Source organism: Podarcis erhardii (assembly GCF_964252035.2).
Source record: "Podarcis erhardii genome assembly, chromosome: 10".
Taxonomy (NCBI): Eukaryota; Metazoa; Chordata; class Lepidosauria; order Squamata; family Lacertidae; genus Podarcis; species Podarcis erhardii.
The window spans coordinates 18,737,663-18,751,639 of record NC_138500.1 but is presented as its reverse complement, the minus strand read 5'-3'; the positions used below and the strand labels follow the sequence as shown (position 1 = coordinate 18,751,639).

Genomic DNA, 13,977 nt, shown 5'->3' with positions numbered 1-13,977 from the left:
TAAGGCCTGGGGACCGGATTCGGCCCAATCGCCTTCTAAATCCGGCCCGCAGACTGTCCAGGAATCAGAATGTTTTTACATGAGTAGAATGTGCCCTTTTATTTAAAATGCATCTCTGGGTTATTTGTGGGGCACAGGAATTTGTTCACATTTTTTTTTCCAAAATCTAGTCCAGCCCCCCACAAGGTCTGAGGGACAGTGGACCGGCCCCCTGCTGAAAAAGTTTGCTGACCCCTGCCCTAGGGCATGTTCTGTGACTGAAAAATTGGTCCAGAAAGTAACATCAAAACCATCCTTTGCACCCATATCAGTGCATCAGGAACAAAGAATATTACTTGGTTTCTAGGTCTATGCACTTGCTCAAGATGCATCACTGCATAGATATCTGGAAGCAAAGGCAAGAACTTGAATCAAATTGCTCCAAAAATATAGCTCTGAACTTCAGCTACAAATTATATCCATGCTAAGTGGGTGCAGCTCAACAATCAATCATTTGAGGATATCAGTGATGGAGCTGGATTAGGGCTACTGTAGAGAATGTTTTGATAAGAATAAAAGATTACCGAGAAAACGTACCGTATTTTTTGCTCTATTATACTCACTTTTTCCCTCCTAAAAAGTAAGGGGAAATGTGTGTGCGTCTTATGGAGCGAATGCAGGCTACGCAGCTATCCCAGAAGCCAGAACAGCAAGAGGGATTGCTGCTTTCACTGCGCAGCGATCCCTCTTGCTGTGATTCAGAATATATTTTTTCTTGTTTTCCTCCTCCAAAAACTATGTGCATCTTGTGGTCTGGTGCATCCTATAGAGCGAAAAATACGGGTAGTTCTAACAAGGGGGGGGTGGAGTTGTGCAGTTTGTTTATTTAGCATCTAGGAAAGTTAGGCTCCTCACAAAAAGTTTAAAATAACACAGTGCAGTTATTTCATGGGATCCACATTGTTCCTCAGGATACAGACTTACATAAACAAATGTTGCTGCCTGAAGACAGGGCATTGGTTCATACAGGGCAGCAGGCAAAAATAATTTCTTTTCTCCAACACTGCTAAGATCCTTTAACTGGAGATTCCAGGGACTGAACACAAGACCTTCTGCATGCAAAAATGTCACCTGCCACTGAGCTTTGGCCCCTTAGATGCCAGGACCATGTTTTCTCAAGGCCTTCAATGTAAAGTCCCCAAAGCCAAGCAGCAGCTCGTCTCCTTCCCAGGTCCCCCCCAAATTAGAAGAATTCCTGCCACTTACCATTCATTGGCTAAAGTCAAGTCTGGCTGCAGCAGATCATGTAAACCTGAAACCAAAAAGCAAATGGTGCAATAAAGACTCATTTATTCACAGTCTTATGAATTCCTCTGTATGCTCAACATGTTGTTGTATCCTGTGTTTCCCCCAGGAATTGAAATGGGAGGGTGAATTTTCAGGGGGTGAAGATAAGACCTCTAGAACTCAGTGAATGTGAGCTCAGGCTGTGGGGGTGTTTAAATTATTTTCCCTCTTTAGATCACAACCCGTTTCCTGTTTATAGGTCATCCTGTTTGAATCACATGGTTTAGATGTGTTATAAAACCATGGGTTCTAAAATTCCACATTCTGAGAAAGGGGTGTGGCCCAGGAAAGGTCCTGGGGGTCAGACAGAGAGTCCAGGAAGACCATATCCCACTCCCAGGCCTTAAGTTCTTCACTACAGGTACATATGAACCAGTTTTTATTTGGTTAAATTGGGGAATGTGTTCCCATAATATATATTTCGGGGATTTAATTAATAGGCTTCTATTGCCAAGCTCCTGATTCAAAGAGGGAAACAAATACTTAGGAGATGTGGCACTGTTGTGTGGCAAAGGAAAGAACAGTTTGAGATATGAACCCAGCTGTGTTAAAACAAGGCAATGTTCCATCAGTTCTCCCTGTGATTGCTTGATGAAACTATGCCATTCATCCTACCTTCTTCCACCGAAGTGTCCCCAAGCAGGATGTATTCACCATGCCCTCGCGATAGAACGACTCCCAGACTGTGGATTAAGAGATGAAAGAGAAAATGTTTTCCAGCAAGGAGACTTGCAAAGGCCTGTATTGTGTGGTGGAACTACTACTGTAATAAACACCAACTTACTTGCACTGAAAATTTCTCCTCATTTACACATTGCTGAATTAACATTCTAAAATGTCAAACTTGGATTTTGATAGCGTAAGTTGAATGCTGCCATGAAAAACTGATTTTTAAGTAGTGAATCATCACTTAAATTGAACTCTCATTACTGAAACATACATTGTGAAATTCCAAATTACAGGAATGCAACTAACCAGTAAAAGAACTCTAAGGCTAGAAAGGACCTGAGAATGAACTAAGTCCTTAAAAGTAACAGCATATGGTGCAGGCCTTCTAGGAATGTAGCACTTTGGGACGTCATTGGGAGAATATATGACCAAGTGAGGCCAGCAACAAAGTGTTGCAGGATAGAGTAATCCTGCTCAAGACAGCCACCCATCCCCATTTCCAGGATACTCTATTTCATAACCTACCCAGTTTTCCATCCCTACTCCCCACCTTAGGTCAGTTAGTATTTTGTGGCCACTGGTCACACCCACTCTTCATTGAGCTATTTCCCAATCCTTAACACTTAAAAAAAATATGTTTTGTACTTCTCCAAACTTTGATGGTTTCCCCAAGCCTGCAGCTGCCTCCCTCTGGTGTGTGGATGATGCCAATTTGACTGCAAACAGAGTTGGATATATATTTATGTTCTCCTTTATCAAAGTCCTGCTGTTCATTGAAATATATGAAGTGTCCGTCTCTCTGAGGCCCAGGCTTTCATTTTAAATACAGGGAGAGCATGTTATCTTCCACCTATATTTGGTATAGTCCAGGAAGCGCTATAGTACATGATATATCTGAACATGTAATTCGGTCCTAAAGCAGGTCTTCCTCAGATTAACCTCACCATTGAGACTACCGTGTGCTTAATTAAAAGCAATCTAGATGTCTCCACAAGTGAGCCAAGGCAAGTGGTCTGACTGTGCAGATGTCTCCCACCTCCTAGCCCATATAAACATGGACAATGCTTATTAAAATGAGATGTGCTGTAGATGAAGTCCACCCAGCTATCAAGTGCTGCATTTTAGATGCCCTTTTCTTTTATTCCAGAGGTGCAGAGGTAAGTTGTAGTCACTTTTTAAAGTTCTTAAATTAGTATAAATCAGAGGTGGGAAACCGGTGACCCTCCAGATGTGGTTGGATCAACCCCCATGGGCATAACCAGTGGTCAGGGACAGTGGGAGCTGCAGTGCAGCAACATCTGGAAAGCCACATGTTCCCAACCCTTGCTCTAAGGGACCGTCCCACTCACCTAAAGGGTGTGCCGCTGATATCAGTAAAGAAATAGTCATTAGTGAGGAAGAGAACCCGTTTCTGGAAAAGAAGAGAGAGAGAAATCACAACCGGAAGTGTAGTTTTGTCTCTTAAATGTGACCACTGGTCATGTCCAAATAGCGGCTGCATTTCAACAAGGATAGTCAGGATCTCTCCAAAGGTCCTGCTCCGTCACCTAAAGAGTGTTGTCTTCTTATTGGAGGAATTTAGAAGCAGGATTATTTTCTTGGGTGTTGCTTTTTTGGAACACCAGACAGGAGTCACTCCATACATGCATTAAAGAATCTCAAGACAAAGACAATCCCCTGGTTAAAGAAAACTTAAATCTTATGGATTAGAAGTGATTAATTAATTTGGCATAGCTGAATTGAAAAACAACAACTGAATAGTATTGAAGAAAAACACAAACATATTTCACTTTTTTTTAGGCGATGCACCAACAGGTTGCAGCAGGTAGCATCTGAGAAGCACTTCTCCCACTGTCACAACACTAGAATTGCTGAAAGTTGGAAGATTCAGGACAGAAAAAAATAAAGTACACTGAAGGGATTGTGACAGTTTAGTTCATGAGACTTAAGATCTACTTTGGGAGAGAAGCAGAATCCTTCCAGTAGATCTCATTGCAGCAGTGACTCTGATGAGTTATTAAATCCATATAACCTTGCTCCAGGACTAGAGGCATCCACACCAACTGCCATGGGAAGCCCTCAGACCTCCAGTTAAGCAGCCCTGCGTCAAATGCTTGCCCCTTTGCTAACTCGCAGGTTGATGTTCTTGCGGGCCCTTTCCAAGTAGGATTATCTGTGACAGTGAGGTCTCAAACCTGTTGCCAGCTTGCTCAGACTTCTCTTGCAGGTGCACACTAGCGACACAATATGTGCTGGAGACGGACAGGATTAGAATGCAAAGACCACCGACAGCAAAATCAGTGGGCAGATTGCTCCAGCCCTGCTTCAGTACACCTCAAGTGTTGCAAAACCCTCCAAAGAGCCTTATCTGTGCCAGACCTGCCATAACTCAACAGATGGGCTAGATGGAGTTACCAAAGGGATTGGAGACATGGGAGAGAAGGTAGCAGAGCAGCAGGATCAGAGTCTCTGTCCTTGTAGCTCACTTCCACTATCACTGCAGTCACATGAGACTGTCTCTCTCTCCTCTCTCTCCACCATTGCCCCTCCTCCTGCCTGCTAAGCACTAATCCTCAGTGTACTGGAAATCCATCTGGCACAATGACAGCAGGCATCGGGGGGATCGAGGCAGAACTGTCCATGCATCACAAAGATAGATTGCTGGCTGCCAGCTGAGCATTTCAAAAATATCTTGGCTGACTTCATTAACTGGCCAAGCATGGACAGCCCAACCGCCCTGAAGGTTTGTGTGTTGGCTGCCCAGAATCAGGTGGCTTCCATATGTTCAGCCTGCAGGGCAGGGGAAGGGAAATGCCCACCTCAACTTATAACTGTAAAAGATTCAAGGCTTCCCTCTGTGTGTCCGATTCTTATTCCTTTTATTGCATTTGGGTCACTTTTAATATTTTACTCTCGGATTCCTACCCTGCCATAAAAACATATTGGTCCATCACTTTTTCCAAAACGCTTCACAGCGACTTACAAAATATTAACATACAGAACTTACCAAACACTTAAAATCCATTAACAGTGAATAAAGCATAAGAATAATAAAAGTGTTCAGCCACCCATAAGCATAAAAAGGACAAATTCTAGTCCACTAAAACCAGGCAAGAATCATTCCACATTAGGATACACTTGTGAAGTGTAATAGATGCCAGGATTGTAACAGGGCTTTCCCACCTCATTCCTTCCAGCTCCTGAAAAGCCACTTGGTAATTCCTCTGGCATAGTGTGGGATGTGTATGTGTCCCGGGTGAGGGTGAATCCCAAAATGAGACATGCACCCTTTTTATGCAAGTGGAAGTGCCTTCCTTTCACACAAGGGGCTGCCTTGTGTGTTCAGGTCAGTATTTCTTAGCATAGTCTCCTACCTCACAAGGTTATTGCACAGATAAAATAGGACAGGAAGAGAAGTCATTATATTTAAAGTAAGAGAAAACAGTAAAAAAAAAAAAAGTAGGGAAATGAAGGAAAATGAAAAATGACTGATAAAAATAGGCACTATTAAACATTTTGTATTAAGAAATATCCATTTGAATTGCTGAGAGAAAATTATACTGCAGTTTTATTTTAAGGGGGGGGGGAGTAAGTAATAAAATATTTGTTTTTAAAAAGCATTTCTGAGTAACTCTTCTGCCAGACACAAAAAGTGACAAGACACTCTCGACTATAGCAGGACATGATACAGTGCAGGGGTGCCTATGAAAGAAACAGATAAAACTTGATTTCATCAGATTTTCCCCACTCTGCCAGTTTCCTTTTCCCTGTTGTTTTTGTCTGAGTACTGATGTTAACTGGTAAAGTACATGAACTCTATATCACGCACACAGATTTACACAAAGGAGTCTTGCAATCTCAATTCCAATATTTAATTAATAAACGCTAAGGGATAAGTGAGCTATTTTGTGTAACTTGAAAGTCGATTGAAAGTCTGTGAGCACAGAACAAGGGCAAGCAAAGGCTGTGTGTGTGTGTGTGTGTGTGGAAAAGGAAGAAGGTGAGAAAAGGCATGGAATAAGCTCCCATGGGACCTTTCTTTGCTAACCTTTAAAATGCTTTTTCATTGTGCTCTGAGAGAAAGAGAAAAATATACCGTTAGCTAATTGAATTTATGGCGGATCCAAAAGCTGAAAGAATTGCATTGCCAACCTGCATAAGAAAAATGTATAGGAGCTATAAAAAGGCTAGTAAAACTGGGTAAAGACAATTGGTCTATTATTATTATTATTATTATTATTATTATTATTATTATTATTATTTCCCACCTTTCCCCCCCAATGAGCTCAAGGTGGCATACATTGCTCTTCCCCCTCCTCATTTAATCCCCACAACAACCCTGTGAGGAAAGTTAGGCTGAGAGGCACTAACTGGCCCAAGGTCATCCAGTGAGCTTTGTGGCTGAGTGAGATTTGAACCCTGGTCTCCCAGGTCCTGGTCTGCACTTAGCTTTCAGGAGAGTTGAAGGTATCTTAAACAATGCTTGATGTATGGACTGCCTCCACAGCAGATCTCAGGTCATAAGAATATTAATCTGGGGAGAAATGTTCTGTCAAGAGGTTTAACCAGAGGCGGCAGTAGGGCACACACACCCGGCAAAAAAGCATGTGTGTGGCAGTGGTGGACACTGGGCCTTTAAATTCCAGCAGTGCCCTGTGTGATGCCAAAATTTGGCACACCCACCCACCTTCTTGCCTTCCATTGTTCATCAGTGTTGTGGCACCCAGATTAAGGGAAGTAATAGTACTGCCACTCTATTCTGTCTTGGTCAGACCACACCTCGAATACTATGTACAATTCTGGGCGCCACAATTTAAGAAGGATACTGACAAGCTGGAATGTGTGCAGAGGATGGCATCCAAGATGACAAAGGGTCTGGAAACCAAGCCTGATGAGGAACAATTGAGGGAAGTGGGTATGTTTGGCCTGGATATGAGGAGACTGAGAGGAGATATGACAGCCATCTTCAAATATTTAAAGGGCTGTCACACAGAAGATGGAGCAAGCTTGATTTTTCCTGTTCTGGAGGGAATGACTCAAACCAATGGCTTCTAGTTAAAAGAAAGGAGATTCCGACTAAATGTATTTCTGACAGTAAGAGCTATTTGACAGTGGAACAGATTCCCTGGGGAGGTTGTGGACTCTCCTTCATTGGAGATTTTTAAGTAGAGGAAGGATGGCCATCTGTCATCTGCAGGGGGTTGGAGTAGATGACCCTTGGGGTCCCTTCCAACTCTACAATTCTAGGATTCTATAACATTAGCTAAATATTTTTGACACTGACTGGCAGCGGCTCTCATGAATTATAATGTTCTGTGTTTATGCGTCTGTAATACTTTAGTGTAATTATGTTACGTAATGTAAATTACAGCTTATTAAGAAATAAGCAAGTCCCACAACTATTGTGTATCTCAAGGTTAAAATGGGCAGAAAAGGGCGAAAGAAACACGCAGGCTGCTGGAAAAAAATAATATTCAAAACAAAATCCATAATAAGACAGAAAACTCTAAGGAGCAATAACAGGAAAAGACATGATGGTAGGTAAGGGATAACTAATTAGGTCCCTTTAAAATGTCATAAGGCAATTAGAAATGAAACATTGTATTGCACCCAGGGAGCTTCATGACAAATAACTACAGCAATACAAATTTGCAAGAAATGATTCAATTTCACACAAAAACTGCGGTTCTGCCTCCTGAATAATTCTAAGTAGGATTTGAAAGAAGTATTGCATAGAACAAAATTATGTTAATTAGTAAAGTAATGTAAAGCTGGAAACACCCTCAAAAGTTCACTTAGTTTGACTGCCCTGCACTGGAGCAGAATATGGTTTCCTCTTATGGCTTCCATTTCCCTGGGGTGATAATGTTCTGCAGGTCCTTTGTGAAGTAGAAAACAGAAGGAGGGCCATGGTAAATTTTTCATTAGCAAATTTTGAAATTAATGTAAGTGATGCACAGATACAGAGTCAAAAGAAATCAAACTGCATAATGTTGTGTAGTGATTGAAGGACATGTTACATAGAAGCTTGAAGACATAGGCCCTGATAGATCTCCTTTGGAAGTGCATAGCAACATGTCAGGGTAGACTGGGACACATGACTTTTCAAAAACAGCCATTGTTGCTTCTTTGTCCCAGTAACCCCGGGAGCATAATCTTATTTGCTCCCAATTGAGTCTTCTTTATTCCACCAACTTTTGGAGAACTTTCTCAGTAACATTTTGGTTGGTTGGTAAAGACTGTGGCTATAGGATTCATTTTAGGTAAATCTTCAGGGGGGTTTTTTTAAAAAGAGTTTAAATTTGTGACTTTTATGTATTTTTTTTAATACTTGTTTTGAATTGTACATTTATTGCTACATTTATGATTTTATGTGAATTTGCTTTAATTCTGTGCAATTGTTCCAAATGCAGGGTACCAAAAGAAGAAATTATATACTCACCCCTTTATCTACAGGCACCTTCACATCCATTGAGAGGTCACCTGTTTCCCCATTGATCATTGCTGTTCGTAGCTGCAGAAGGGAACAGATTTGAATTAGTGCCTCCAGCCAGGATTGCGGTTATCTGCTTTAAAGTGGCCTGCAATAAGCAGGAGCCTTTGACATAAGCTTTGCTTTTCTCCCCCTTTTAGAAGCACATCTTTAGCTAAGCATAGCGGACAGCAGGTTAGGATGAGATAATTTTATTGATCTCAGTCATCCTGGGATGCAATTATCACTTTACAACATCTGATTACTTCAATTAAGCATGGGATCTGTATCCATCAGGGCTGATTCATACTTTAAGCAGCAGTTGTGTTTGCCAAGTGCACTGCTGTCTGCTGTGAACAGGTGAAGGGCAGCAAGGGGACACAAGCCTTGATGTACTTTTTTGCCAAAAGAACTCCTCTGATCACACATTTTAACATGAGTACCTTATTATATATTAAGACTGTTGATCTACCTAGCCCAGAAATCTCTATTCTGAATGTGGGTGGCAATCTAACACCAAGCGCATATATTCTTTTACTGGAGAGGCCAGGGACCCAACTTCTAACCCATGTAAAGGACTTTGGCCTGGCTTATTCTCAAGAGTATAAACTCAAATATACTAAGATATGAACTAAATCTCAATTTTGGATCTTTTCAGGTATCCTTTGCATGCTACAACTTTCGGAGGTTATCCATACATCATCATCATCATCATCATCATCATCATCATCATCATCATCATTATTAGAATTAGAATTAATATACCACTCTATACCAGGAGGTCTCAGGGAAGTTCACAGAACAATATCAAAATATAAAACCACAAAATATATAATCAAAACAAAAACAACAACCCAATAACTCCCCCCCCCCCAAAATTAAAAGGGCATAGAATGTCAATCAAATCAAACAAGGGCCTGGTTAAAAAGGAATGCTTTTTCCTAATGTCTAAAGGTGTATAATGAAGGCACCTGGCAAACTTCCCTAGAGAGAACATTCCCGCTCTTTCCAGGCATAGGTCCACACTTTAAAGTTCCATGCCCAAGCATTGGGGTTTTTTGCTCCAGAGCTTTCCCTCCCCAAAAACTACTCTTTAGGGCTCAATCAGAGCAAACATCAGTTTGGGTTTTCTGCAGATTGCCATTTGCTCCGATTGAGCTTTAAAGAGCGGGTTTTCACTGGGAAAACTCCTGAGCAAATAAAGGGTGCTTGGACATGGATCTTTAATGTGCAAACCGTGTCTGGAAACAGCAGAGGAAAGTAAGTGTGGAGAAGCCCTTAGTCTAGTGACTAAAAGAAACCTGGCCTTTTAGTTGTTGTGCACCACAGCGATGGAATCACCCCACTCTGCAGCCCCTGCAATGGGCTTACCTGGCCCAATCTTTTGTTTTCTTCTAACACACCATAAAGGCTTTCCTCTTTCCAAAGGCATTTGTGAACATAGGAGCATAAGAAGCCGCCTTATACCAAGTCAGACCATTGGTGCAACAAGCTCAGTATTGTCTACATTGACTGCAAGCAGCTCTTCAGTGGTCCTACGGAGAAGATTCCCAGGCCTACCTGGAGATGTCAGGTATTGAACCTTCTGCATGCAATTCAGATGCCCTACCACTCAGCTACAGCCTTCCCCAGTAGTTTTACTGTGACCTGCTAAGAACCCACTTTGGTGGGAGCTGAAGGAGCATGCTCTGAAATCCCCGTTTAGACACTTACAGTTTCATCCACGTCTTCCCATTCCACCTCAGAAAGATCAACACTGTTGTAGTTTGGTTTGGGCTTTAGCTTCTTCCCTTCTTTATACTGCAGTTGAGAAGTGAGATAGAAAGCATTCCTGAATTGCTCTGCTGCTTAACAACCCTGAAATATACTCTTTTCAGTTTTAGAGAAACGGTGTATCTTTGCTAGGTGATTAGATAATAGAGAGGCACATGTCTCTATTCCCTAAAGTATATCGAAGCACGTTTACTGTATTTTTGCACAAGGAATGGTCGCTCAGTTGGTGTGAAGGACCCAGGCATTTTTCTTCCATCTAGCCCGTATCTTTAGGGAAAGTCACCTTTGCCCATCATTCAAACCACAACACACACAACCACACAACCCTAAGCTGCTACTCTCATCCAATATAATGCAGCCATTACCCTTAATGCTAAAAAGCAGAAAGGAAGCACCTTCTTGCCAGTTAAGAAGTTCAAGGACTTGAAGGACTTCATTTGTTTCACATTTGTAATGAACTAGCCTGCTTTGCAATTCCCGGACTAATACAGACAACAGCACTTCAGTTTTTCCACATCTACAAATTTTGCAATATAATTTTTGTCTCCCCTCCCCTCTCCAAAATCCATATTAAAATATGGACTCTTTTAGGCTGAAATGCATATACAAATGTGTATTTTGAACTAAATTAGATATCAAAAAATGTGAAATTTTCTGCAGTAATAATAATAATAATAATAATAATAATAATAATAATAATAATATGATGTTCTAACAGACTTATACAGTAAGCCCACAAATTATGCACATTTAACTTGTGCACATTCAGCTTTACACTGGGGGTGGGAGGGCAAGGTTCTGGGGAAAATGACTTTGGCAACCCCACCCTATGTGGGATTGAACACTATGTATTTTGACTATACACAATTTTGACTTTAGTCACAATCTCCGGAATGTAAGCCCTGTGTAAATTGTGGGCTTACTGTAAATGAACACATGTAAAACTGACATGGGCCAGAAACAGACTGACCTGTCCATCCCTATCTGGTCCCATTTACTGCCCAGAGAAGGAGCAGTTGCAGGAAGATTGCTTCCTCCCCTCCTTGACAAAAAGAATGCTTAACTCAAAATGCTAGTTGCCCTGAGGTTTCAGAGCAGGAAGGAAGCATAATTTGGTCTCATTGATCAGTCAGAGGACTGAGCTTTGGTGTTTCTGTGTATGAGTTTGAGGTTGTCCTATTAAATTATTATTATTAATTATTAACCACCTTCTGGCGGTCCCCTCACTGTGAGAAGTGAGGTTACAGGGAACCAGGCAGAGGGCCTTCTTCGTGGTGGCGCCCACGCTGTGGAATGCCCTCCCACCAGATGTCAAAGAAATAAACAACTATCTGACTTTTAGAAGACATCTCAAGGCAGCCCTGTTTAGGGACGTTCTTAATGTTTGAAGTTTTATTCTGTTTAATATTCTTGTGGCAGCCACCCAGAGTGGCTGGGGAAACCCAGCCAGATGGGTGGGGTATAAATGATAAATAGTTTAATTATTATTATTATTATTATTATTATTATTATTATTATTATTATTATTACAACCTGTTGCAAGATGCCTCGAGAACCACAGGAATGAAAGGCAGGGTACAGAGCTTCAAAATAAAATAAATCAATTATGAATGCAGTGTGGAATGTGGCTGTGTGGCCATGACATCACTAGTGATGGGAGATAAGATTTTTTTTCTCCCCATTGTAAACATGCCATTTTGTGCAGTTACTTTTATTTGAATAGACAGCCACCACTCTCACATTCCAAACTTGAACTCAGAGACAGCAAGGAATGATAGTTGTAGCACAGTAGTCCCAAAGCTAAGAATGGTGTGTTTGGGATGATATCACACTGCACTGGATCACGTGAACCAGGTCTTGGTGTTTCTGGGTCACTTACCAATGGCCGGAGGTCCGGGTGAGACAAAATGTAGCCATTGTTCGTGTTCAGAAAGGCGTATCCATGGACACCCAGCTTTAAACCAAAAGTATGATAACAATTAACTTCATTAACATCCAAGCCCCTGATGCAGTGTTGGCATGAGTGAAGTACTTATGCATGACAACATCCAAGGCCTTTAACTGAAGAAATGCATGGATAATATTGATGAACTGATAGTGAAAGTAAAGGAACCAGGCAAAATTTGAAAATACATCGATTAGGAACATGAGAAGCTGCCTTGCACCTGGTCAGGTTATCTGTTCATGTAGCCCAGTGTTATCTAGGCTTACTGGCAGTGGCTCTCTGCAGTCTCAGGCAGGTGTGTTCCCCATCACGCACAACCTGCTTTTGTTTTTGTTTTTCAAAGAAACTGGAGGGTGCCAGGAACTGAATCTGCATGCAAAACATGTGCTCTGCTGCTAAGCTATGGTCCTCCAGGGAACCTTAAACAGAACTGAATGCATTAAATTTCACCTGGCAATTCAATCATATCCTGTTTCAGTCCCCAAATACTTTAATGTTCTTACAATATGTCAAAAGAGTGTGATGAAGTATCAGGTACATGCAAGTATGCACTCACTCACATATTCATGCACAAATGAATCTCTGGGGTTGCACCATATTTTCTACTTCAATTACACAGGAGTTGTGCACATTTAGACTGACACACAAACCAAGCCCTTAAAAAATGTCTTTAGATACAGAACTGATATTTTCATCTGATAGTTGCAGACCTTCCGTACTATAAAATAGGAGCAGGGAACATTTTCTCTGTAGAGGGCCACGTTCCCTAAGAAGTAATCTGTTAGGGGCCAGATACCAGTAGTGGGTGGAGCCAGACAGGGACAGGCATTCCCTTTCTTCTCTCTTTGCCTCTGCCATCTCTCCCCCCCCCCTTCCTTGCTACATGATATTAGACCAAAGACCACTGGTTTCACACCCCTGCTATAAATGGTGGCAGGGAGCAGGAAAGAAGGTCGCTACTTATCCTTATTTTACTGAAAAGGATTTAAGTTAGTAACTACCTACATTTCCTACCAGGTCCCTCATTCAGTTATTTAGTGTTCCCAGAATAGTGTAATCTAAGAATGGAAGAACTGCCTTTAAGAATCAGATGAAAGTCCATGTAGCCCAGCAGTCTGTTTCCAACAATGACCAGTCAGATATCATTAAGGAGCTCTTAAGCAAGGCATACAGGGACGCGGGTGGTGCTGTGGGTTAAACCACAGAGCCTAGGACTTGCTGATCAGCCCAGTAGCCTGCCTTTTCTAGGCGAGGATGTTCTGGAGAGCAAACCTCTCTCCAGAGGCTTGAATGAAGTAGGACTTGGGAGGTAAATATGCCTCATTAACAAGAAGAAAGTTACTCTGAGTTAAGCCACCTATTTGTTTGAGCCAGACAGGGACATCCAATATGGTACTCTTTAGATGGTGTGGAATTCTAAATTAGACTTCTAAAGCCAAATCTATCAAATTTATACTTTCTTAATCAATATGCTAACCGAATCTTGCGGTTTTTAAACATGCATATATTGGGAGAAAGTGTGCATTAAAAATGAATATATTAGTGAAAATAAAATATAAAATGCATTATATTAGTGGAGATTGTTTGCAAAAATGTGTACGTTAATCAAAACAGCATATAAAAATGTGTTTTAAGGAGAATTTTTCATTAAAATGCTGGTGAATTTTCATGATGATTGTAAAAATTGCTGCAAAATGTGGAGAGCTAAATAAGTCTCTTTTACCTGTACTGCACTACTTTTTTGTATTTGAATTATTTTTATTGTATTGTTTTGTGTGACTTACTTCAACTG

At 41.3% G+C, this 13,977-nt stretch overlaps 1 protein-coding gene and 1 long non-coding RNA gene across 3 annotated transcripts in view; one reads left to right on the top strand and one right to left on the bottom strand.

Annotated features, from left to right (window-relative positions):
* Positions 1–5,895, top strand: part of LOC309351384 — a 34,076-nt gene extending 28,181 nt beyond the window's left edge. The window contains exons 4-5 of one of the 2 annotated variants that reach the window (XR_014160808.1): positions 1,526–1,687; positions 3,796–5,895. This is a non-coding gene — a long non-coding RNA (uncharacterized lncRNA). The remainder of the gene's footprint in view (positions 1–1,525; positions 1,688–3,795) is intronic. The other variant, XR_014160807.1, reaches the window with a different exon arrangement.
* CACNA2D4 (calcium voltage-gated channel auxiliary subunit alpha2delta 4) overlaps positions 1–13,977 on the bottom strand; it is a 163,595-nt gene that overhangs the window by 104,936 nt on the left and 44,682 nt on the right. The window contains 6 exon segments of the mRNA XM_081879036.1: positions 1,246–1,291; positions 1,942–2,009; positions 3,345–3,406; positions 8,438–8,509; positions 10,181–10,267; positions 12,120–12,194. Coding sequence (XP_081735162.1) covers positions 1,246–1,291; positions 1,942–2,009; positions 3,345–3,406; positions 8,438–8,509; positions 10,181–10,267; positions 12,120–12,194 — 410 coding nt within the window.